This window comes from Lissotriton helveticus, chromosome 4_1 (assembly GCF_964261635.1).
Source record: "Lissotriton helveticus chromosome 4_1, aLisHel1.1, whole genome shotgun sequence".
Classification (NCBI taxonomy): domain Eukaryota; kingdom Metazoa; phylum Chordata; class Amphibia; order Caudata; family Salamandridae; genus Lissotriton; species Lissotriton helveticus.
The window spans coordinates 495,685,242-495,713,128 of NC_136063.1; the positions used below are offsets into that span (position 1 = coordinate 495,685,242).

At 45.2% G+C, this 27,887-nt stretch overlaps 1 protein-coding gene across 1 annotated transcript in view; it reads right to left on the reverse strand.

Annotated features, from left to right (window-relative positions):
* Positions 1–27,887, reverse strand: part of E2F5 (E2F transcription factor 5) — a 348,139-nt gene that overhangs the window by 26,704 nt on the left and 293,548 nt on the right. Inside the window, exon 8 of the mRNA XM_078687086.1 lies at positions 24,426–24,470. Within this exon, the coding sequence (XP_078543212.1) occupies positions 24,426–24,470 (45 nt within the window). The remainder of the gene's footprint in view (positions 1–24,425; positions 24,471–27,887) is intronic.

The window sequence follows — 27,887 nt, forward strand, 5'->3', positions numbered from 1 at the left end:
CCATTACATGTAAGCATTGTAAATGTAGTCATAGTTGTGGATGCGCGGTAAGTATACTGCATGATGTGTGTGTTTGTTGAGGTACCGAATATTCTTCCCTGTTTTTCTATGGTACATGATATCTTTTGGTTAGCAATACCAATGATTTTTCCCATCCCCTAAAGATTAAAAAGACGCACAGAAATAAGTCTTAAAGCAAGTGCTCCAACATTGATAATAGCATGGTTTCTTACACATCAACATGGAAGGGATGTAATATCCTTAGCAAAGAAGAATACCCGCCCTTTTCTGAACAAGAATGGAAGAATCTTCATAGCAGCAAACTTTTCACAAAAGACTAACTAAAAAATTAAGCACATTCCTGGCTATGCTCACTCAACATAAGAAGTGGGCGTTGTGTACTGATTAGTAGAATGCACTGCTTAATTTTAAAATATTAAGTGCCAGGGCTCTGACCAGGAGGCCACTGCAGCTTGCACCACCCATCGCCCTTGTCATTGCTACCAAAACAACTACTAACTATCTCTCTCACATGTAAATGCGACAGTTCAGATTATTCCAGGTCCCCAAACCAAAAGGAATGGCTAGGGAGGCAGGTATGAGCAATTTTAAAGAATATTGTATTCCTAAATAACCGTTGTTCTGCTTATCTCTAAATTACATGAGCAGTGCCACCATGTGGTATACTGTTCTAAGTATGGTGTTGACAATTAGGTGCCAGTGCCAAACACTAGAAACCAATTAAGTGGCGGTGCTGAGCACCAGAAAGTACTGGCTCAAATTAAGCACTGCTAGAACGGGTCACAAGGATAGACGACAATAGATGACAAGAATAGCAAAGTCCATAATTCAAAGGATCTGGAGAGATTCCTGGATTCAAAGGAAATGACAGAATGGATGCTAATTCTAAGGACTCCAGCAGAGAGCCAAAAGATGAGTGAGCACACCTCAATGGAAGAGGATCTACTGCCAGAGAGCGTATGATTGGATACTGTAATGAGATGATGGGCTAGGAATTAGATGCCAAGGGGGTGTCTGACAAGTACAGTGAGTGATCAGATTTGGTTCCCATCTGAAGGCCATGAACTATATGAATTATTGTGTGTTTAACTATGTATGTGCATGTTACATTCTCATTTAAGTCCCCCTTGTCCAGTACAAATGCCGACTTGCCTACGGGGATTTGCCTTTTTATAGTACATTGGGACATGCTTACTTTTCGATTTGCATAGATAGTTGTATATTTGCTTCCCTGTTTACCAATATGTGTTTTCTGGGTGAACTTAGGCTGAGTATGTTATGCCGTTGACATGGCTAGGAACCATCCCAATGCAAAAGATATAGCAGCGCCATGGTGGGGTTTGTGGTTAAAGCTCACTTGAATAAAGGAACGGTTTGGGAGAAATGTTTTTCTCTTCTGCAGCTGGAATTTAGATACTGTTGTAGCTATTCACATTTTGTTCACCATTTTCTGGAACATTCTCTAGAATGGCTTCAGAGTCTTCTAGCTCATGGATACTTGCAAAATGTTTCCCTGGGGCCACAAAATATGGTCTGTGGTGTGCCCAAGGGCCTTACTGCTGCCAGCAGGGTGGGAGTGGGGCTCTGTGGTGGCTACGGAGAAGGTGGGCATTGGAGATGCAAAGAATGTGTATGGTGTAGTCAGTGAGTCATTGAGTTATTTTGAGGGATTCATTCTATCCCACTCTCTAAATTAAGCCCCTAGTCTCTAGAAGAGTCATAGATTTGACACTAACAGTGCGGTGCCAATCAATCAAGGATTTATAAAGCATGGGCAATTACCCGTGAGGCTCTCCAGGCGCAAGAATTGCAGACTGCTTCGCGTTGATCTGCTCATTCGAATTGCCAAGTTGTGAGTCCTTTCCTGAGTTCCCAGAGCAATGCGGCAGTCCTGAGGTGTAGGGGAAGGTTGTTCCAAGCTTTGACTGCCAGGTGTAAGAAGAAGCGTCCTTCGCTGTGGCATTGGCGGATCAGGGGGGTAACTTCAAGGAAGATGGAGGCAGATCGTAGTTGTCTGGACAGGGTCATTGGTTTGTTGATGTATGCTGGTCCTTCATTGTGCAGCGCCATTTGTGTGGGTCAACATCTTGAACTGGCACATCTTCTGGACCTGGAGACAGTGAAGCTTATTTAGGTGCAGTGTGATGTGGGAATGTCTAGGGAGGTCAAGGATGAGACTTGCCACTTAGTTTTGTATTGTCTGTAGTCTCTTCAGGAGACGTGCAGTGATTGCTACATAGAGTGTGTTCCTGTCGTCCAGGCTGCTGCTCAGGCACAGGGTCAAGGCTGATTTGCATATAGCCATGTCTGACCTGGGGTGGTGTGGAGTGCAAAAAAACAATGGATTTAGGCCCAGATCTCCGTACTGGGGTGAATGTATGACATTGTTCTGCATTCTGTCCATCAATTGTTGTTTTTTCTGCTAACAAGGGCCTGCATGAAGGTCCTTCTGATATTGACTGGGAATTAACCATACAAACAGATAAGAAGGAGAAGGAGGAATATAAGTCCTACTCCGACCTCCTATAATGCCATAAAAACACGACAAGGAAGTAGGACTATTGAAGCTCGATCGCTGTGAATTAACAAGGACCCATGGAGGATAGCCAGGTGTGTAAACCTGCCCTCACACAAAGCAAGCTGTGTCATGCTTCATCATAGGGCTGCTAATACACCTCCGCGCTCGCCAACGCTGGAGGGGGAAGACAATGAAAACACAAAGAAAATGCAGAACATGAGATCAAAATACGTGAAAAAAGGTGCAGAAATAGTGATATGAAACTGGATCAAAGGATGCCCTCAATCCAACTTTAATTAGGGACTGCCTTGCCCAGAGTTAAAAGAAAAGGGCCACAAATATGACCAGTGGTTGAAGGTAAGGTGAATTGTGATGAATCACCTACCCCTCCCCTCTGCCAACAAATGTCGACATGTTTCAGCCGGATCAAAGGATTGAATTAATCATTACCCCGGCTTTATTCAGGACTTCACATAAAAGAAATATCCCCAAAAAACTAACCCTATCCCCTCAGTACAGGAGTAGGAAATAGACACCCCTACTTAAGGAATACTACCTACTCATCTGTAGGGATGATTTTCATGGGGAACCTGAAAATGAACCCGTAAAAACAAGTGTCAAGTGATGAAGTGTTTACTTTCGTGTAAATAGTAACAACAAATAGCCTTCGGTAATACTCTCGGAACCATTAAAATCAAACAGCGATCAAGCAGTGGGCATTATCACAACGCTTATGGACATAACCTGTGAAGTTGGCCCCACAGCGTAATTGGAAGTCCCATACATGTCCCACTTGGTGCCATTGCACAATGTAACATCTTATTTGGTCACTGTACCCTTTGGCAAGTTCAAGAGATCCAACCATCACTGCTCGGGAGACAAGGTAGACACATAACCAAGTACTTGCTCTTACCGAGTTTATTGAAGTTCAACACTAGAAATGGTGGGGGAGTGAGAACAACACCCTGTAGTCAAACTCTGTAAGACACATTAAATTGGATTAGAGTATACACACCACACACCCATCGATATTAAGGATGGTCCTGTGCCTATACTATGGCTACACTTCATTTCAGCGTCATGTTATTACATCGTAACAATAGTTTTGCAATAAACCGAGCACCTCGGGTAGACCCATTCTGCACGTTATGGAAACGCCCATAAAAAGCATGAGACAATCTTGTCACTGTCTACCCCCTCGAGTCTGCACTTACTACTTCAAGATGAGTGTTTGCCCATCTGGCCAGGAGAACCTTGTTACTGTCTGCCCCCTCCGATCTGCACTTACTGCCTCAAGGTGAGTTGTTCGGCCCCATCGGTCCCTCCCGTCACCGTGTAGGTCACCGGCAAAGCTGATCTGAAAAGGTTTTGAACTGTTTCTCCCCAAAGCTTTGCACGGCTGCACACGTACATTAGGCACCCCCATTGGCTGGCGTTACGTGGGAGAGGAGGGCATCTGAGCCGCTGTCCACTAAACCCCAGGTATCCTCCCTGGGACCTTGTTAATTCACAGTGATCTAGCTTTAATAGTCCTACTTCCTTGTTGTGTGTTTATTGACTGAGAATTACCTGAAGATCTTGTGAAGCATGCGGAGGGTGTAGAAGCAGGCAGATGAACCTGTTTTTACCTGTTTCTTCATAGATAGCTTGCTGTCCAAGATGATGCCGATGTTGTGTGCATTGTCTAAAGGGGTAGGGAAGTGCTGAGTTCAGCAAGCCACTATGCGTCATTCCTTGGTGAGACGTTGTTCTTAAAGATGAGTCCTTCTGTTTTGTCCATGTTGAGACAGTTGTCCTCCATCCAGTTAGCCACTTTCATTATACATCTGTTGAAGTTGGCTCTGATGTTGTATTAATCTTTTGAGAGCTATAGGATGAGCTGCGTGTCATCGGTGGAAGAGATGATGTTGAGTCTGTGTGAAATGACGGTGTTAGCCAAGGGGTCATGTATATGTTGAGGAGGGTGGGGCTGAGGAACGATCCTTGGGGGACAACGTAGATGGTCTTCTTGGGCATTGACATAAACGGTGGGAGACAGATTCTCTGGGTTCTTCCGGTGAGTTATGAAGCGATCCATTAGATAGCGTCTTCCTGTAATCCATTGTGGTGGAGTCTGATGATCAAGATGTGGTGGGAGGCAGTGTTGAAGATGACAGGCAGGCCCAGGAGGAAGAGGGCTGCCATTTCGCCGCAGTTCAGAAAGATCATGATGTCGTCGGTAACTGCGATCAGGGCTGTCTCTGTGCTGTGGTTGGCTCGAAACCATGATTAAGAGGGGTCCAGAGAGGTTGGTGTGTTTCAGGTGTTTGGTGAGTTGCTGTTTGAGGGCCTTTTTGAGATCCTTCAGTAGAAAGGGGAGCAGGGAGATGGGCCGGTACTTATTCGTCCTGCCGGGTGGATGGTTTCTTCAGGGGACTTGAACATCACTATAATTACACACTATCTTTGTGGGGACTTGAACTTACATATCTTCACAAACCATCTCTGTGGGACCCTGAACATTCCTATAATCAAGCACTATCTCTATGGAGATTTAAAGAGCATTACCTTCACACACCATCTATGAAAGACTTGAATATTCCTATATTCACAAAGTATATCTGTTGACAACACCACAACAATCACTCTCTATGTGGAAGCTTGAGTATGGCTGCAATCACACACTGTCTCTGTTTGTATTTAGACATCATTATCTTTAAGAAAAGTGTGGGGACTCTAGCATGAACTTTATACACTATTACTCTGGGTTTGTGAACATGATTACCTTCATAATCTATTTTGTGGGACTTGAGCACCCATAGAATCAGACACTATGTTTGTGGAAAACGCCAATGTAAAAACTAGGGGTATGCTTTACAAACTGCACTTTGTAGTATGTTTTGTAGTAATACAATAGAACTACAAAACATACTACATTGTGCTATTCACATACTTCACTTTTGTAGTAATGTACACTTTTGTAATATGCCCTTACTTTCAATATTTTCTATAGGAGGGTGTTGCAGTATCAGTGATTGGTCACGTGTAGTGCTCGACTTTCTATAAAAGTGTAGGTTTTCAAAGTTGTAAGTTACTACAAATATGAAGTTTGCAAATACTGAAAAGTAGTAAACTTACTCAAAAGTGTAAACTTACTCAAAAGTATTCATTACATTTGTGACTCTGGCCGATTATCTCTGGATATGAACATAATTATCTCCAAAATCTTTCCACACATCTGGTGGCCGGCACGTAAGTAGGTAGTTCTTGCCCTAGTAATGGCTTGAAATTGACTACTGTAACTCGCTGTACCTGGATTCGGACAAGAATACGCAGAATAAACTCCAGGTGGTGCACAATGCATTGGCGAGACTTGTTTTGGATATTCCCAGAAGGCAGTCCGCTGGGAAGGGACAAGAAACTGGCTCCCCATAAATAAGCGCATTAGCTTTAATTCTCTCTGCATGGTATACAAGACGCTTCATCTTCCATATCCAACAAGATTAAAAACCTTGCTCAGTTGGCAGTCACAGACAGACCCCCTGCTCCTCTCTTCACTTCCTGCTCATGGTACCAAGAACCAAAATAAATAAATGGGGTGATAGAGCATTTTCGACGACTGCAAGCAAACTCTGGAACGCTCTCCTACTAAACATAAGGCCATCCTTCAGCTCCTGCCCTTCAGGAAGGCTCTTAACACTTGTCTATTCTGTGTAAAGTTCCTTTTGAAGCTGGTATACTAGTGGACCTTTACCGGACTGTGATTTATAGCACCTTGATGCCTTGGGTAAATGCTGTGCTTTATACGTTTCAAAAACATACAAACAAAACAAACACAAACTATCAGCATGAGGATGTTAAAATCCTAATAATTGCACTCTATCTCTGTGGGGTCTTGACTATCACTCTAAGCACACACTTTCTTTGTAGGACCTTGAACATCACTATAATTAAAAATCATGTTTGTGATGTTTAAACATTTCTAGAATCACACACTATTCCTGTGGGGACTTTAATTAACATTGCTATGATTACACACTATCTTTATGGGGATTTGAACATCACTATAATCACACACTTTGTCTGTGGGAACTTGAAAATCACTATGATCATACACCATCCTTGTGGGGACTTGAAAACCACTGTGATCACACACCATCCTTGTGGGGACCTGGGCATCACTATTATCACACACTATCCTTGTGGGGACTTCAACATCACTATGATCACACACCACCCTTGTGGGGACTTCAACATCACTATGATCACACACCATCCTTGTGGGGACTTGAAAACCACTAAGATCACACACCATCCTTGTGGGGACCTGGGCATCACTATTATCACACACTATCCTTGTAGGGACTTGAAAATCACTATGATCACACACCATCCTTGTGGGGACTTCAACATCACTATGATCACACACCACCCTTGTGGGGACTTCAACATCACTATGATCACACACCATCCTTGTGGGGACTTGAAAACCACTAAGAACACACACCATCCTTGTGGGAACTTGAAAACCACTAAGATCACACACCATCCTAGTGGGGACTTGAAAACCACTAAGATCACACACCATCCTAGTGGGGACTTGAACATCACTATGATCACTCACCATCCTTGTGGGGACTTAAAAATCACTATGATCACTCACCATCCTAGTGGGGACTTGAACATCACTGTGATCACACACCATCCTTGTGGGGACTTGAAAATCGCTATGATCACACACCATCCTTGTGAGGACTTGGAAATCACTATCATCACACACCATACTTGTGAGGACTTGAACTTTACTATAATCACACAATATCTTTGTGGGGATTGAATATAATTACCTTCACACACCATCTCTGTGGTGACTTGAACATTACTAAAGTCACACACTATCTGTTTGGACTTGAACTTCTTTATCTTCACACTGTGTGTGTGGAGACTTGAGCATTATCTTTACATTCTATTTCAGTGTGATATTGGACTCACATGGACCAAACACAGTTTAAGTTCCCTTCAGTGAGTATGGTATGTAATATTTTCTGACCTATTTTGGAATAATACAGTGATTCTTAATCTGTGGGTTGGGGACTCCCGGTCTGCAACACTCTCTCAGGAGGTCTGCGACTGTTTCAAAAATTAAATAATATTATCACATTAGCAAAATATATATACATAAAAAGCATAAAATTTAAAACACTCTGTAAAAAAGAAGGAATTTGAAACTGGGGGCTAACACTGAAGTTAGTATCCTTATTTTGGTTTGTGGGAGTCCTGCAAGTACAGAAAAAGCAATCTAGTATGAATGATTGATGTTATGTTTTCAAATGAAGCTTTGGTATCCAACAACAAACATAGCATGCATTTGAAGCAAAAAAGACAAAATAATATGCTAGCATCCAGTATATGCATTGTCTTTTAAAAAAATATTGCAAATTGGAACTCTCCAACCTTCCGGTTAAAATTACAGTTTTGATTTTCGCCTGTTTTTGTTTATGAATGTAATCAAATATTTCATTTTTTTTATTTTTCCCAATATAAACTTGTTTTTGTATTTTTGTTAATTGTTTTGAATTTCAATTCATAGAAATTTCTTAGATAGAGGTCCCCGGCATTCAGTGGTGGTCCACAAAAGTCAACATTTTAAGGACCACTCGCATAGTCCATCTTTTGTGTATCCTATAAATATGTACAGCAATTCAAATATGAATAGATTATGTTATTTATGTGTATTGCTGATAAAACAAACATTTACGCATGTGCCTTTGACTGTATTAAATCATAAATGATGATTATGAAGCAGGTCCCCACAAGGATGGTAGCACATGTTTAAGTCCCCACAAGGATAGTTCTGTGCGCGTGATTAAATAACAGTATATTTTCAAATTTGAAGCAGGATCATGAATCATGAATTTTTTCTTAACATTTTTCTGGCATTTTTATATTTTAAAAACATTGGGAAAGGTTAGTCCCCACAAGGCTGGTATTCACACATAGTCCCCACAAGGATGGTAGTGTGTGTGTGTGTGTGTGTGTGTGTGTGTGTGTGTGCGTGTGTGTGTGTGTGCGTGTGCGTGTGCGTGTGCGTGTGCGTGTGCGTGTGTGTGTGTGTGTGTGTGTGTGTCTGTGTGTGTGTCTGTGTGTGTGTCTGTGTGTGTGTCTGTGTGTGTGTCTGTGTCTGTCTGTCTGTCTGTCTGTCTGTCTGTCTGTCTGTCTGTCTGTCTGTCTGTCTGTCTGTCTGTCTGTCTGTCTGTCACCTTTGGAGGAGGCTTTTGCACAGGCCATGAAGGGCAGTAAGCTCTCACCAGACATGTGATTGACTGACATTGTGGTCATCCCAAACCCGGGCCTCCCACTCAGACCTTAGGTTAACCAAAGACCTGGAGTCCTGGTTGGCAGTCCCACTCTCCTTCTTGTAAAGCTTAGCCATCTTCAAGATGGTGGTCCTCTCTTGTTTGGAATATCAGATGCAAAACTATCCTTATCCAATTCCTAGCTCGTTCTTCACCCGAGTCAATGGCTCATTGAGGGGGTTCTTATTAAGCCCTTCCCTGTGGGGCTAATTCCCCTGCTGTGCTGGGGGGAGCACGCGCTGCAACACGGTGCTCGTGACGAGCTCAGCTCGTCACGCAGCACGGTGGCGCTGTGCTCATGGCGAGCTCAGCTCGTCATGACCACGCCCATTTCAATGGAACGCACAGCAGGGGAATTATCCCAACGTGGGCGTTCCGCAGCGGTCATGACGAGCTCAGCTCGTCATGAGCACAGCGCGACCATGCCTCATGACGAGCTGAGCTCGTCATGAGCACGGAAGGGGTTAAGACAGCCATCGTGAATAACCCTGTCTAAATGTTACAAATCTACATATTGGAGGGGGAGGTGGACTGTCTGGCTGGCCAGCCGCCCTGGACATTACCTCCTATTATAGTGCCTTCTAAATGACTGTCTTACATGAATGGCAGTTTGATACCTCTGGAGATCCAGAGTACGCCTCGGAGAAATGATCAATACGGGATGTGCAGATCCCCGATTTGCTTTATGGGGTGGGGAGACCACAGCCCTCTGTTGCCAGTCTCAAAGGTAGTATTCAGGGTGTTGAAGGCGATCATTGGCAGCGATGCCTGACAAAGGAGACCCCTTTCCCCCCCATGGTGCAGCTGGTGGCTAAGGGTTTTGAGAAATGTGACTTTAAATACATCTTCAAGCTAAGAGACATCATGACAGGGACGGTGCTCAAATCCTTCATAGAATTACAGGGGTAATACAGTCTTCACTGAAGTCAATTTTTTAGATACCCCCAACTCCGACACATGGTAGCGCCCTGTATATGGGAACTGAAGGATCTCCCAGATCACAATCCACTGGAAGCACAAGTATTGCTAGGAGAGATGAAGTCCCACAAGATCTCGCAGATTTACCACTCTCTGGTGGTGAACACTCCAGAGACAATTAAAAGACTGCAGGAGGCCTGGTAGGGAAGCCTGGCTTCTCTTGAAGGCAATAACTTGAGGGAGGCTGTCTTCGAGGGAAGCTGCAATTACGTTCCATACTATTAAAGTATCTCCATTGTGCCTATTTTTTCTGCAACAGACTGTGGAAGATGGGGGTAGCATCCTCACCACTATGTTTGAAGTGCTCAAACGAGATGGGGGAACTTCACTGCACGGTGTGGGGATGTGAGAAATTAGGCTCCTTTTGGGAGGGTGTGCTCATTGCCTGGTTGAGGTACTAGGTTGGAGGCTGCTCAGGGACTCCAACATGACTCTCCTACATGTCACGGCAGACACTGACAGTAAGAGATACAAATTAGCATTGTTGTGGTTGGAGCAAACAATGGCCAAGAAAGACATAGCAAAGGTGTGGAGCGATCCCAAGCCTCCATCACAAGAAGACTGGAAGAAGGAGCTAAATTGTTGCATGACCCTGAAGAGGCCCGTGCATATTGCAAGAGGGTGCTCAGGGAACATGCTAACATCTGGGAGAACTGGTGCCAATATAACAGTATTCTCCTTGAACCAAGTGCCAGTCACCCATGACAGATGGATGGAATGTCCCATATGCGGAGAGGGGGCCATTGTACAGGGTGGTGGGGCCATGGAGGCCAACAGTGGAGCTAAGGCCCGCTTCATACAGCTAGATATACACCCCTCATGGGCTAACAACTCATCGCTAATGGAAATTTACTTGTCCGAGTATCCACCATTTTTATCCTTTCGTATGACCATGCAACTAAAAAAGTCAATAAAATGTTTCATAAAAGTGCTAGATAGCTACCTGGTATCAATGGCTTGCGCTGGTAAGAGAAGCAGAGTACAGCCAAGCACTTTAAAGCTAGATAGAGCACAGGGGGGGACTCAGGCTACTAGACCTAGTGTTGTAGTACGTACAAGTCCAAACCAAACACGTGGCACATTGGTGTGTTGAAGGAGAACATTTGGGGGGGTGGGGTGTTTAGGGGACCCACATGGAAAACAGCAGGCCCCGTTTTGCAGATCACCATGGACCTGGTGGCTACAACCATTTCACAAGTAAGCTTTGACACATTGATAACTAGATGGAGAAAGGATGTGGAACACTGGTAGATCTGTATCCTAGGGACAGACTTATTTCCTCTGAGGAAGCCCAGGAGGAGACTGGGGCTCTAGGTGGGCTATTTATACATTTTTCAGATTGACTAGCAGGGTAAGATAGGTCTGGACAGACTTTTACACCACTCCAGTGGCCTCCACAACAATAAAGGTGCTGATAGAAGCTGGAGAGGGCCTTAGGCTGGTCTCAAGCATATATAATGCTCTGAAATCTGATAGGCGGCAACTCCTGCTAAAAGTGGCATAGTAATAGAATAATGATTTACAAGAATGGTTGACAGACACAGAATGGGGGAAAACATGTATGCAAGCGCAGGAAATTGCTAGCAATATCAGAATCAAACTGCCACTTTTTAATTATATACACTTCATTCATGCCGGATCCTCCCCCCTTCCCAGGTTACACTAGTTTTGCAGCGTGAACCTTTCTGGATTCACTATGCTGTGCATTATTACGCCATCTAGTGGTTGGGTACGGAATTGTCTTTTTTTTTTTTCGTGGCCCAGGTGGTCATCAACATACCACCATTGGGTGTCCTTCGTGACGTTGACACGCTTCCTCCGGAAGCTCCCACCTTTTGGCGCCATCTTCAGATTCTTTTTTCCGCCGTTGGGTCTGGATCATTAACGACGAGTTCCAGAGAATTGGAGAGAGAATCTACGAAAATCACAGATTTCAACACACCTGACTACAGGTCAGGTAACCGGGACGACGAAGGAGAAGGTTTCACCCAAGATCTCAACGTTCAACAGAAAATGCGCTCCCTGAGCGTGGGGATGGACAAAACACCTTTCAAGTTTTGCGACAACTGCCACCACAAATACGCCCAGAAGGACCAGCATCCAGTCTGCAACCTCTGCCTGCCGCTCGACCACAACAGCGAGGACTGCAATGCATGCTGGTCGTTCACACCCAAAACCCTCAGAGTAAGAGAGAGGCAGAGAAGGGTGAACTACACCATGCAGGGGCAGGGCCACCTCCATTGCTCCGAGACTTGGGCCTCTCCAGTGAGGAAGAGGAAAACATCGTTGAAGGACCGAAGGACTGTACAGTCGTCGATGTCCAAAAGAAAACGTCTAAAGAGATAAGAGTCGCCGACCCCCAGACAATCAAGCGACACTCGTAAGAGTGAAGCAAAGTCCTCGAAGGGAACATTGCCACCGAAACACTCCGCGAAAGCAACAGCACCCAAGGACAAACAGCCCAGTGGATCCTTCAAAAAGGACTTCCAGACGGCTAAAACCCAGGAAAAATCAAGGTCGTCGAAGGCTGCCCTCGAAAAGGACACCTCCACGCTGAGAAAAGAAGGTTCAACGACGACTCTGATGTCGATGACCTCGAAGCGAAGAGCTCAAACTCTCGATGCCAAACAATCTGCCGAGATGGAGAGGAAGAATAGGAGGCTCGAGGCCGAAATGGCAAGCATCCAGCAACGAAAAAAGGACTTCGATAAAAGGATGAGCCAGTACACCATTCCGCCGAAGCCCGAGGCCGAGGTCGAAATGGGCGACAAAGATCCTGAACCGCCGAAAAACGCCTGAACCGGTCGAGGAACAGGAGGAAGAGGCCCTGTATTACTTCGAGGGCGAAGGAGAGGAGGACCAGCAAACCTACCAGGACTCGACATCCTCAGAGGCGCAAGACTTGGAGTGGCATGACCTCGATGCCGAAATACAGGAAGAAGGAGTAGACACATACCCTTCGAGGCCTTCACCGCCGGACAACATAGGGGTCTATAATATGGTGGTTAAAAGGGCTGCAGAGACATATGGAGTGAAGTTGGAGGAGGAGGAGAAGCCCAAGGCATGTTTTTTCCTGGAAACTCTGCTACCTACACAAACAGTCAGTTCCTGCCCATGCTACCTAGTGTACTTGACCAAGGCAGGGAGCCCGCTGTATGGAAATCAGTGTCCCCAAGGACTGAAAAGAAGTACAATCACTCTTCAAAGGACCCTGCATATATTCAGGTATCAGTGCCAGCTGACTTAATAATAACGGCACCGGCTAGGAAAATGGCCAATTGCCCACAAATGCAGGACCACCGCCAGATAAGGAGAGTAGAAGAATGGACCTCATGGGGAGGAAAGTAGAACGGAGTGCGGCAATTCAATGGCGCATCGCCAACTCAAACACTCTAATCAACAGGCACGCATACCAGCACTGGGAGAAAGTGGGGCAACTCCTGAAGCACCTACCAGATCAGTACCAGCAAAGGGCAGCCCACCTGGTAGAGGAAGGAAAAAACATGGTTAACACATGTTTGAAGTCGGCCTTGGATGCTGCGGAGATGTCCAGCAGGCAGATGATGATTGGGGTTTTAGAGAGAAGGCAAGCATGGCTTAGGATTTCAGGATTCAAGCCTAAGGTACAGAAAACATCCTGAACACACCCTTGAACAGAGAGCAACTTTTTGGAATGTCAGTTGATGACAAGTTAACTCAGCTCAAAAAGGACAATGAGACAGCAAGATCCATGGGAGCACTGCAGTTCAATGGAATGAGAAGGCGTACACCCTCAAGAAGGCCAGCAGGTAGGAGAGGCAACCAACCTAGTACATCGCACCAAACCTTCCAACAAGGTTATCAAGGAAACGGCCAGGGACAGCAGCAGCAGAACTGGCAGTACCAGCCTGGAGGCCAGTCCTTTCAAGGGCGCTCAAACGGACTAGGACAGGCATGGAGAGAAGGGCAACAACCCACCTCCAAGTGACTTTGCCGTAAGGCAAACACCCACCCTACCAACACCTCTATGGAGGCATCAAAACAAAAAACAAAACCTGATTTTACACAACGAACAGTTACTTGAACATATAACACCAATAGGAGGCAGATTAAGGGACTTCCTCCAGGAATGGAAGAAGGTCACAACAGACAAATGGATACTAAACATCATACAATACGGCTACTGTATAGAGCTAGAAAAACAACCTCCAAACAACAAGGTGCACTCAGCAAAGGAACTTTCGCTCTTGCTACTAGAAGCACATGAACTGCTCAGCAAGGAGGCAACAGAGATAGTGCATTACGAAGAGGGAAACAAGGGGATTTACTCCACACACTTCCTCGTACCAAAACTGGACGAAACGCTAAGACCTAATCTAGATCTAAGGTTTTTAAACAAGTTCATAAGGACACAAAGATTCAAAAAGACATCTCTGCAAGAAGTAATACCCAGATACAAGAGAGGGATTAACTGGCAACTATAGACTTAAAAGACGCATACTTACACATACCCATCAACAAGAAACACAAATGCCTACCAAGGTTTGTTATCAACCAAACTCACTACCAGCTCACAGTACTAGCATTCGGACTCCAATCCGTACCAAGGGTGTTTACAAAATGCCTGGTAGCGGTAGCAGCGCACCCAAGGAGGCGAGGGATACACGTATACCCCTACCGTGACGACTGGCTCGTAAAAGCAAGCTCTTACAGACAATGTGAACAACACATCCAGCGGGTCATAAAAACGCTAATTCGACTGGGGTTCTCAATCCATTGGGGAAAGTCTTCAATAGAACCAGAACAGGTGAAGATATTCTTAGGAGCAGAGATCAACACCATACAGGGCAAGGTGTTCCCGAGCACAAAGAGAACTTTGCAATACTGAAGGAGACACGTCCTTACCCCAAGGGGAAAGCTCTGATAGTGAGGACAGTGAGCAAACTAATGGGAATGATGGCATCATGCATACACCTGGTCCCAAATATTCTCCTCAACATGAGACCATTCCAAGAATGGATACAACAGCAATGGTCACAGGCAACAGGAGGCTGGGACGATCTAGTGGTTGTCACACACACAGTGCATCTGTAAATAGCGTGGTGGAACAAGGAAAACATATCACAGGGGAAACCATTCACACAGCCAGCAACAACAGTGACCATCACGCCAGACTCCTCCCAACTGGGGTGGGGCGCACACATGAACAGGCTTAAGGTGAGGGAGTTATGGGCGCAGCAGGATGCGGTCAAACACATCAACTACCTAGAGCTAAAAAAAGTGTTCCTAGCCTTAATAGCCTTTCAGAAGGAGCTGTACAGAAACAGGGTGTTGATCCAAACAGACAACACGACCACCATGTTCTACATCAACAAACAAGGAGGAACACAATCAGTGGCACTATCAGGGCTAGCACAGCAAATATGGAGATGGGCCATTCCACTAAGAATAGACCTACTAGCAATACATCTTCCAGGGAAGAACAATGTGGAAGCAGACTGAGCACGCAGACATCAGCATCCCACAAATGGGAGCTCAAACAACAGGCAATAGAGAAGCTATTCCAGAAATGGGGTACACCGCAAATAGACCTATTTGCATCACACCTAAATGCAAAATGCCAACACTTCGCATCCAGACAAACAGGCCATCAGTCCCAAGGGAATGCGCTATGGATAAGTTGGGCAAAGACATTTGCCTACGCTTTTCCCCCAATGCCACTGAATGCCTACCACAGGGTACTCAACAAATGCAGGATCAGCAACATGACGCTAATACCAATAGCACTCAGTGGGCCAGGCATTCCTGATTCTCACAAGTAGAAGAAATGGCGCAAGCACCAGCACACAGATTCCCAAAGAGAAGGGACCTGTTAATGCAGAACGGAAGGGTGCTACACCCAGAGCCAGAGAGCCTCAGCCTAGTGACATGGCTCCTGAATACCTAGAATTTGCACACCTCAAACTACCACCAAGCACAGTGGCGGTGCTCAGGGAGGCAAGGAGACCTACCACAAGAAAGTGCTACGTAGCAAAGTGGAAAAGATTCTCCGAATGGTGCATTAGAGAGAAGATACAGAGAAAAATTACAAAGGAATCAACAGTATTAAAATACTTAACACATCTTCTCTAAAACAATCATAACCAGTTCTGGAGACGGGAAGCTCTACCACCAATTTAGAGTGGAAAGCCTCCCTATAAAAACGTTTACCAAAAACTGGGGGTCTGTTCAAGACTCACTTTGTCACTCCTGTCTATGTGGGGAAGAGACTCTGTCGCATATCCTTTTCGTCAGCCCTGCATACAAGGCACCTTGCAAAAAATGGCTTAAGCCAGTTTGTGCCAAAATGGGAACAAGATCATCCCAAAGGCTCTGCGTATTATAAAATCTGATAGCAGCTAAGTCGTAGTGGTGGCTATGGCAACATTTTGGAGATGGACATGGGCCATAAGAAGGATCAGGATGCAGGGTACCACTTAACCATGTAATTATGCATTCATGTAATCACCGTAAACTGTATTTTCCATCTTTTAGCAGGGGTGCTGAGTTTGGTGTTCCTGTACTTTCTAATATAAATAGGTTGATATGTCCTTATTCCGTGTGAATTCCGAGTTGCATTTAACTGTGGATCTATTTTTTGGTCTCGATCCTTTTTACCCTTGATATAAATTTTTGTATGTATTGTGATAAGATTTAAAAATGGATTTTACAGATTTTATTTTTGATATTTTATATGTTTTATCAGCCAATTTGGTTTTTCCTAAATGTCTTTTTGTACATGTGTCTTTTATGATTGTTTATAATCGAATAAAGACTGATTGGATAACTGACTGACTGACATAACACTCACAGTGTGATTTTGAGACTCGTGCGGCACTGGTGAAGTGCCAGTGCCACTGTCCATCACTGTGTCAACTGACAGGACCACGAAGTTCAGTCCCTCTTGCTGCCAGCAGCAGAATGGATACCGGCAGGCAGGGTGGGCCAGCCCAAGGGAGCTGCTGCATTTGTCCATTTCAGTTGGAGCACGCCCTCGCGAATAGTCCGTTTCTACTCCCCCGATGGCAATTCTAGCCTGCTATTATGCTGCCTTCTCTCCCTGATCTTCACTACTGGCAGACCAGAGACTCGCAAAACTTGGACCAGGGGTGATCCAGGCAGGCAACACAGCAGGCTTTTCTGCAGATCTGCCTCACAGGAGCATTTTCAGGAACCTTGTGCCTTTTGCCATAATTGTTTCCTGATCGCGATCTGCAGGATTCTGCAGCCGGCTGGGCCTCAGGCACTGCAAGGGGGTGTTAGGCAGCCTGTACACGGGTCCAGCACCACCAGCAAGAACAATGTGGCTGCTGCCATGCAAAGTCAGATTGGGGATACCACCAATAAAACATGAACTTCCAAACTGGGCTGCATATTGGCGTGCTGTGTTCGCCCCGCGGCATCTGCCCCGACTGAAACATTCCAACTTCTTATTAAGGGGATTGGCCCAGGTACAGACATGGGCGGGCTGCTGATTAATTAATAATGCTCTAATCCAGTGGTCCATTTCTGAGCCATCAAGAGTGTGAATACAAAAAGGGCACACAACTGAAATAAAGCAATTAAAGATACTGCTCAGGGACTGATTGATGGTGGACAGCTGAGGACCACTTTGTGAAATGTACTTTTTTAGGTCTCGGCCTGGCGAAAAGCAGCACATGCGCTGCTCTGCCATGCGGAGGACCTTTTGGAATCGATACGATTCCAGCGTGCACAAGGGGAGACAAACGAGACATAAGATGTGCACGCGGGGATTTTCCACTTTACTCGTGGCGTGATACACTGGGAAAAAAATTTCTCGCCACTAGTAAAGACAGTCCCCGCGTGCACATCTTCTGTCCCTCCCATAACGGGCCGGGCTTGTTTTACGAGATATCAAATTACAATAATTGACTAAGCCCGTACAAGTAAATGAAATCTGCCCTTTAAATGAAACATTCAATTACAGTGCCTTGGCACCCTCTGGTGGCTGGGACAGAAATTGTGCAACAAACGCAGCAAGAACAGGGGTTAGAGATGGTGACCGTGGATACGGCACGTTTGCCAGGAGGAAGCTTGATGTGCTCCCCTGTTACATTCTAATCTTCCATTTAAAATCCTTTTGAATCTTAACATTTTACTGCGGACTATGGACAAAAATTAATAAAGAGTAAGAAGACGTTTGCAGCGTGGAGTGTACAAGTAATAGGAATGTCAACTACATTGATCTGTGTTTTGTGAATAGGATTCCTCAAGCTACACAAAGTCATACAAAAGTCATGACAGACATGGCCAGAGAAGGCCCTGTTCGCATACAGAGTGGGGACCACGTGTGCATTAGAAAGGAAAGCTTCACTTGTTTCTACAGGGCACCTCAGCTGTGGAGGCTGTGCTGGCAGACAGAAAACAGTTGCACACATAACTCGACAGATCCGCCAGCAGGGGTGCAACCTTCCCGCTCCCAACAGGCGTAGCTTGTGCCTCACATTTCCTTGCCATACACAACAGTTTGAAATGCAAACCCCGAGACGAGCTGCCTGCACCGACTGACGAGAGGCTAGGTGGTACAGGAGAGGTCTCTCCCGGAGGCAACAGCACCGAATATATCTCTAAGCCCATGAGAAACTGCCTCTCGGCTGGGGGAGGCTGGGTGGTGCAGGACAGGTCTCTCCCAGAGGAAACTGCACAAAATACATCTCTCTGCCCACCATAAACTGCCTCCCGGCTGGGTGGTGCAGGAGAGCCTCTGCTGGAGTTAACTGCACCGAATACATCTCTCTGCCCACCAGCAACTTCCTCACGGCTGGGGGAGGCTGGGTGGTGCAGAACAGGCCTCTGCTGGAGATAACTGTACCGAATACATCTCTTTGCCCACCAGAAACTGCCTCCCGGCTCGGGTGAGGCTGGTTGGTGCAGGCCAGGCCTCTGCTGGAGGTAACTGCACTGAATACATCTCTCTGCCCACTAGAAACTTCCTACCGGCTGCTTGACAGGCCTCTGCTGGAGGTAACTGCACCAAATACATCGCTCTGCCCACCAGAAACTTCCTCCCGGCTGGGTAAGCTGGGTGGTGCAGGAGAGGCCTCTCCCGGAGGTGACTGCACCAAATATATCTCTCTGCCCACGAGAACCTAAAGAACCAATAAGCCAGGCCCACTATATACAACAAGTATAACCTACCAAAGAAGAAAATATATGCCTGCTTTGTTAACCCATTTTGTTGTGACAACAAGGATCATAATGTTAGGCGAAGGTGTAAATAGTTCAGACTCAAAGATGGTATGAGTAAAAAACAACAAATATTTGGGAAAATAGTTTGGTTTTACCTGACATAAATTGCTATATTTTACTGTAATAAATTGACAAAGTGCCTGTGTCTCATATGCGAGTAACTCATTAATATCAATTCCCTCAGAGATGTAATTTGCCACCTGGCTGCATCAGTACCTGGTCGTTACTGAGGGAGAGTGAGCACCCAGTGCCTGTCAGCTACTAAACAAACACCCCTAATAACTTTACTTAAGTAGCTGCAAAGTAGTTTTAAAGACCAGACCGGCTTATGGCTGGCAGGGAGTACCCTAACCTGATACTATTACATTTAAATGACAATTACACATAGAAACACTTTATTTTATGAAATATAATCTAATCAAAAGTGTTTTCTTTAACGAACTGAGTCTGTCATGCCTACTGACAAAATCAGAGAGATTCAAAAAGGGCTGAATCAGATTGAAAACGTATTTCTCTAATGGAAACCCAACACGCTAACTGAAGTAAGTAAATGTGTAATATGGAAATACCATTCTAACTTGGACAGAGAACGCAAACAAATTCTTCGATCGTACATTTGGCAGCCTACATATAGTACAAGATATTTCCCGTTGCTAAAAGTTAATTAACTATATTCTAAATAGTAACAGCATAAGACAGTATCAAATGTGTCTGCTCTGCAAAGTGACATCAGAAAAAACAAGCATTGAATATGCAATAGGTCTCTCCGGTCTTAAAATAGGGCAGGTTACACCTATACTAAAGAAATCAAACGCCATACCATCAGATCTCAACAACTACCCCCCCATATCCAACATCCCCACTTTGGCAAAACTGCTGGAGAAATGTGTACAAATACAATTATGCAATCATATTGAGAATTACAACCTCCTAGACCAGTGGTTCCCAAACGTTTTTGACCCGTGGCTCCCTTGACCTAATTGGCAGTTGACCGTGGCTCCCCACCATTTTTTTACCGGCGCACCGGGGTGCCGCGGCACACACTTTCGGAACCACCGCAGTAGACCTTTGTACTCTCTACCATTCCTATGTGACTCTTAGAATGTATCCATTTGTATCCCTAACTTGAGTGACTTTACAACCTGTACATTTGCAATTTTTTCTATTTGTCTCTTCCCTGAGTGACTTTACTACTTGTACATTTGCAATTTATTTCTGTTTATATCTCTTCCCTGTGTGACTTTATAACTTGTACATTTGCAATTTTTTTCTGCTTGTATCTTTTATGTAACGCATGTAATCCTAAGTCCTTATGTATCGCAACTGGTTCTTATGTAAAGCGCTCTGACACCTTCGGGTAATGTTCGCGCTATATAAAATCACATTAAATAAAAATCAAAATAAAACCAAAGGGTGTACGTTCTGATATGTATCTTATTGTAGTGATTTTTCTGCTTGGTTTAAATTGCAATTACGTTTCACTGTCTCTCATGAAGCACACTCAAACCCTACTCATTGAAAATTAAGACTGCATTTGGCAGCCTGCGGGCGGAGTTTGATTGGATGTGGTGTCACAAAAGCAGGTTGATTTAGAGTTGTTTGTCGCAAACTTTGGGCATGAAAATGCATCCAGAAAAAATCAGTGCGCAGTCCATGAACTTAGACCCTAAGTTTTAATCGCGCACCTTATTAAGAAGCAAGTTACTAGTCTGTTAACCTAACTCCCACTGTTAGCTCGGAAATGCTATGCTTGTCTAATGGTTGTTGTGGAAACTCGGGAACAGAGGTAATGCGCTGTACTTTTGTATAAATGTATATATTTTTTCTAAGCCTTCACCTCAGAGTCGCTCCTTGACGTAAGTTATCAAAGTGTGACAACAAGCATACATTCCAATGAGTCCAGTGCTGGGGATCCACAATCATACGCATGCACTTTTTCAAAATCCCTATTTGCCCCCCACTTCACTACTTCCTGTTTCCAAAGTGCTTCCAGTTCAGCCTCTAGTGCTTTTCCTTGCAGTTGGGATCTGTATAGGAGCCTGAGGTTGCCTGTTTGTTTGTTTTAATCGCGCATAATTACTCTGGTGTTCTGGCACTCTGCACTTCTGACATCGCTGCACAGGGGGGGCCTAACGAGGCCAGATGCTATCTTTCCCACGTAGTGCGGCGGTGCCCCTGGCTACTGATAACGGCGCACCAGGGTGCCGCGGCGCACAGTTTGGGAACCACAGTCCTAGACAATCAATCACCAATCTGGTTTCCGCCGAGGGCACACTCACCCACATATTGGATGACATATTAAAAATGCTTGACAACAATGAATCGTGCCTAATGATACTGCTGGACTTATCCTCCGCCTTCGACATGGTTAAACATGACAACCTACTGTCCCTATTGGAAGGAAGGATGTGCGCCTCTCGGACCCAGTGTTACATTGGTTCTCCTCCTTCCTTAATAACAGAACACAAAGAATCAAGATGAAGAATTCTCTCTCTCAGTCATCAGTGGTCAACATAGGCGCTCCTCAGGGCTCAGCCCTATCACCTATTCTTTTCAACCTACTAATGGAACCCTTAGCGAACGCATTGAAATCCGCGAATATCCTATATCACCTGTATACGGACGACACAGCGGTATTTGAAAATCTCCACTCCAGAAGACATCATCTCCCTCAACGCTATTCTATAGAACAAGCAAAGTTGGGTCACAAACCACCACCTCATGCTTAACACAAAAAAAATTGAATTCATTCTTATCTCCCCACCCAATCACACACCAAAGATAGAGCAATGGTTGAAACACCTGACCTCCATTGACTGTTCTCCCCTCATCAGTGACTCTGCAAAATCCCTGGGAGTCACAATAGACAAACACCTGAATATGCAGTCGCACATCACTAATGCCACCAAGGGAGCCAATCACCAGATGAGTGTTCTAAGGAAACGTAAACCCTTCCTCCCTCGGACCAACCTAAAAATGGCAGTGCAAGCCTTAGTGCTACCAAGATTAGACTATGGAAGCAGCACTCTTTGCAGTCTCCCCAAATACAAGCTGGCTCCGCTGAGGGCTTCTCTTAATATTGCGGCAAGATTGATATCAAGATCTAAAAGAAACAGCCACATTTCTCCGACCCTGAAAGAGCTAAACTGGCTGCCCTATGAGGCAAGAATACAACTAAAGGTTGCCTGCATGACCCATAAAGCACTGCACCCAGTTACCTAGCTCTAAAACTAGAACAATCCGAAGGATGCAGACAACTACGAAGTGCGAGCTCCTTACTTCTGAAACCACAACCCTTTCATAAAAAGAGAACTGGCTGCAGGGCAGGGCCTTTTCAGGGATCGCTCCAAAGATTTGGAACTCCTTACCTCCAGTGGTTCGGGGAATCTCTTACTTTACCACCTTCAAAAAAGAGCTAAATGTACTCCTAATGAACAAATTCACGTCCTAAATCTTGACTCTATGCTGACATCGAGTCACCGATACAATCCTCATATCACTGGCTACTCCTTGTGGATTGAACGAGAACATTATATGTTTGTTTATTTCCTCAATAATGTCCTAAGGCTCAATAACTGTATATAATACAATGATCTGTCGCCCTCTGGGATCCTTATATTCTGTCTACTGGGCGCCTATGTTATCTTATACTATTTACCTCTTTTGTAAGTAATGATGAATAACAAATGCGTGTATATGTGACCGGGAGGACCAGGCGTCAATTCCTGGTTCTCCTACTAAAGAGTGGTGGACAGTGAAAACACCGTTATCATCCTCTGTCCATTCTCTGCAGGACGAATGGAGCAGTGACGTCGAACCTCTGTCGCAATCACGAGAGGAGGAAAAATGTGGAAGGCGCCTTTAACTGGGTATACGATCATCAAGAAGACCAGCCCCCTTTTGACGTCGACCTGTCTTCATTGGATAAAGTTGAGGAAGCGAAACAAACGTCGTGCATCGTCACCGGAGTGGACCCGGCAGTGAGAGGAGTGAGACTGGCGTTTGGAGAAGAGTGAGAAAGAAAAGCAACAGACTACCGCGCAGAAGGACAGATCCCGACGGAGGGAATCACAGCAGAGCCTTGGAGGCAAACGACACCACGCACCACCGAGCCACGTTGCAGGAGGAGCGTGGCTATTACAGTAGGGCAAAGAGTGTCGGGCTGGGTAGGGAGGCGGGGAAACCCGGCGGTATAGCAAAGTGTGAGCCCGTACATCCCCCTCACCTCTACAGTATCTTGAGATAAACTCCAACACCCCCAATACCCTCCCCGTACACCCGCTTCTCACATGTGCACCTCCCTCACGTCGAGAGTGAATGGTGTTGAAGTTTACACTTATTCAGCGGTGATCCCTCCACTCCCCGGTCCCTTGGGCAATACGAGTAATAATGGACGTCATTCCTGACGCTCTGTCTCTTTCCTACCTACATAAACCTCGGCGGGAGTCCGTGGAAGCAGACTTGACAACCCTGACGTGGAAAAGACAGGCAGGAAGTCTCCAACCTCGAGGAAGCCTTTCATGACGGATCCAGCCCGATATTCAAGGGACAGACTTTCTACTCGTGGTAAAAGAACCTTTACTAAAATAAAACCTTATCTCGCAAGACCTGGTCTCCGGTCCCTTACTTCCACCCCGCCACAGTATACTATCTCATTCGTAGGTCTTTATAACTAAATACTGTAAAGCGCTCCGATACCCTCGTGGGTCACGTTCGCGCTATAAAAAACCTTATAAATAAATAAATAAAGTTAAAGCCATTTGCTTTTCTACTGGTATTGTATAGCAAAGCAAATGGCTTTAACTTAATCAAAGGTGAGACCTGTTGCATTTTTAATGCTTGTTTTTTAATCCTACCTATGACGTAGACTCGTACCAACAGATGACAGACCGCTCAAGGAGCCAATTCCTGAAGGTGATGTGCATAAAGCAGCCAGTCGCAAAAGAGGGTTGACGTAAATCCCATTGCTCTGTGTTACGTGCTGTATGTTGTGGGGTGTGTGCGGACACGAAGACTTTCCAGTAAACAAAATCAGTCTGTTGTGAGATCTAAAATGAACAACGTACTGCTCCATATCTCTGAAAAACAAATATGTCATCACAGTATGGCACACATTGTTCTCTCAGCATTTACTTATAACTTGATTGCTTTGTTTTAAGGTGTTCAGTAATATTTATTATGAAGGTGGTGCTGACTGAATGACAGATATTTATACTTTTTAGGCAAACAATATTGTCTGGTCATTGGACCAGACAAACATTTGTTTCAGTGTTTTCAAATAAGAGGCAACAGCACTGAAAGCTTCTTAACTCAAATAAAAAAAACACAAATGTAAAAATACTTACCATCAGAAGACATCAGTTCATCAATGATATCACTGCTTATATTGCCTGTTGAAGAGTAAACATACATGAGTAGCACAATAAGATATGTAGCAGAAGACAGTCAAAAGCCCTTTCCATTATAATTCCAGATATGGGGATTGTTATATTGCTGTATTATTAAAAGCAGACTTACAATATGAAGATTACTATCAACATAATACCCAAATATATAAACCAGGGCCACTGGAAATATGCAGCAACATAAGACTAAATTATGCAACCGCATTGACAGAATAATGTTCTTTGTAAATAAAAAGTCAGTCACAGTATGTGCGAAGACATTTAGCTGCATTATTAGGTAGCTACTATTAACTATATGCATACACACATACTCAGATAGATATATCAATATATATATATATATATATATATATATATATATATATATATATATATATATATATATATATATATATATATATATATATAAAATATTTTTTAAAACACGTCTAAATCCTCTTTTTAATTTTACGGAGACTATTGTAAAACCTAAAAAGAAAACCAATAAAAAACAGGTTGCCACTTCAAAAAAAAAAAGTAAAAGAAAAATAGAAATAGAAATTAACTTAAATGAAACCCAAATGGTTCTGAAATGAACTGAAGAGAGAAAACCTCTGGTAAAAACTGGAGACCCTCTTCCTTAGAATTATTTCCCCTTCTCTGAATGGATCCACTGGAAAAGGTTGCCTTGCAAGCATCCATGTTCTAGTTTGCTAAATCTTTATCAATTTTAGGTTTAACCCTTTCCATGCTGATGACGGAACCGCTCCGTCATCAGCTGCTGTTGGGCTGTGCTGATGACGGAGCGGTTCCGTCATGGCCCGGCCGCCGCGCCTGCGCGGCGCTGATTTCGTGCCTGCGCGGCGCGTTCTATTGAGCAGGCGGGGCCATGACGGAACCGCTCCGTCATGAGCACAGCCCAACCGCGGCTGATGACGGAGCGGTTCCGTCATCAGCATGCGGCCGCCGCGCCCCCTTAGCGCTGCGGCGGAATAGCCGCCGCAGCGATGCGGTTAAAGATTAGCTCCCCCATTACGGCCAAATCTAAGGCTTGCTCCCCAGGACTAAAGTAAGTGACACTGACCACTTTTATCCTCCCCGGACAGTCACATTGCCTAGTTGACTGACTCATATCTCTGCACAATCTGCTTCCACTTTCATCATATGGTCTGATGCAGTTTCTTCTTTTAAGAGGACACTGGACACCTCCTTTTAACCACAAACACCTGAGAGAAACTCTAGAATTCAGAATAGGCCTATCAGGAGCCATCCTTAACTGGTTTGCCTTCTTCCTGCATGTTAGAATTGGGGGTCTCTAGTTGGCACAGGTAGGTACTTGTGACAAATAGGGACCCTCTCCTCTAGTCAGGATAAGTGGATTACACTCCTAAAATAACCCCTGCTCACCCCCTTGGTAGCTTGGCACGAGCAGCAAGGCTTTATTTCAAAGGTGTTGCACGTTAAGCATTTGTGACCACATACAGTAACCCAGTGACAACACTACAAATGGACACCACACAAGGTTTTATATAAAAAATTAGTATATTTTATATAGAGTTACCACAAGACCAATAAACGACAAAAAGAATCCACAGTACTATTAGATTTCAAGAGTTCTGGTTAAAAGGCTTAAATCAAAGTTCTGTGCGAGTCGGTAGCCTGGTCCGGCTACAGCGTTGTAGAAAATAACAGAGTCTAGCAAATCCAGCGGACCGCGTCGGTACGGGCCCACTCAAATGTCGACAGACGCAGTCACAGTACCTTTTACTTGGGGAGGCTGGCACGGATGTGCAAGCCGGTTCTGGTGTTCGTCGCGGTGCAGAAAGGAAGTGTTGCAGGACACGTTGTCCCTCGATGCAGTGTAGTGCAGTGCTGTGCCGGCCCGTTGACAGAGTCAGTGGATCCAAGGCTTGCGTTGCGTTGAGACGGTGCTTCGTTGCGGTGCTTGCAGCTTGCGGTGCGGCGACAGAACCGGAGTTTGGGAGCTGGCGTCGATCAGTCCGGACAGCAGTGCAAGTCGGGTGGTGTGTCGTAAAGCGTGTGAGGCAGGTCCCAACTCCAGTGCGGTCACAGGATTCGGAGTCAGCAGCAGTGACCGCAACGGTCAGACCAGTACGAGTCGTTGTAGCGAGGCGTTGCACGTCGCGGTGTCCACCAGTCGTGGTGCAGGCTACGGCTCAGTGACGGCGTCAGGACGGAGTCGGTGAGCTCAGAGCTTGCGTTGTTCGAGGCAGACGTTGCTTGATGCGGTGCCTACAGGACACCGGGCCGGTCGTGAGAGTCGGTCACAGCTCCCTGCCTCTGTAGCCACTGAAACAGCGTTTCCAGCAGCTATTCACAAAGGCTGGTGAAGTCCACTGGTCCTGGGACTTTGGTCAGGGGGCAAGCTCTCTTCCAAGCCCTTGGAGATCTTTTGCACAAGTTGAAAGTAAAGTCCACAAAGTTCTTTCTCCTCTCTTTGGCAGTCAGGCAACCACTGCAGGCCAATCCCCCAAGCAGCACTTAAGCTTGGGAATAGTCTCTCCTCAGTTTCTTCAGGTTCCTCTCCTCAGCAAAGGTTTCGTCTTGTAGTCCAAAAGTGATCTAATTTCATGGGATCAGGGTCCCAATACTTAGACCCCAAAATCCTTTGTTCTCTGAGGGGAGAGGGGCCTGTGCCTAGTCCAAACCAGTTATGAATCACTGTTTAGGGCAGAAACATCAGACGCCCCACAGGAGGTGGAGCCAGCATTGTGGAAGGCTAGTACAGTCCTGGAGCACTTTGTTGACAGTCGTCCTTCGCTTCTTTCAGTGTGCAGGGCAGAGACAACAGACGTACCACAGGGGGTGGAGCCGGTTTTGTAGAGGGAAGGCCCAGCCCTATTCAGGTCCCAGGTGCAACTCCTCCCTCCCATCTAGATGCAGATCTACCTATTCACCACCTGGCTGCACCAGCCGGTCTCTTGGAATCCCCCAGCCCAGTCACTCACAAAACCAGATAAAGGAATACACAACCACGCAGAGGCAGGCTCAAATGGTTAGGCAAGCAAATACCTACTTTCTAAAAGTGCTATCTGCAAACACAGAATATTAAAATAAACTTCACTAAAAGATGTATTTTAATATTCTGAGTCCAGGCATACTAAACTCGAATTTCTACCATGTTCTCCGAGTCTGCTAGGATTATAAACATGTAATAATGTAGCAGCCCATTCTGGCCTATGGAGAACAGGTAGCCTTGCAATAGTGGAAAACGAAAATGGCTGTAATTCACTATTAGGACATGCCACACACATCAGGGCTTGTCCTACCTTGTACTTACAATGCACCCTGCCAGTGGGCCTACCATAGGGGTGACTAATACGAAGACAAGGGAAAGATTAGGGACTGGCAAGTGGGTGCACTTGCCCAGTCAGCATGACAATACTAGACTGCACACAGGCT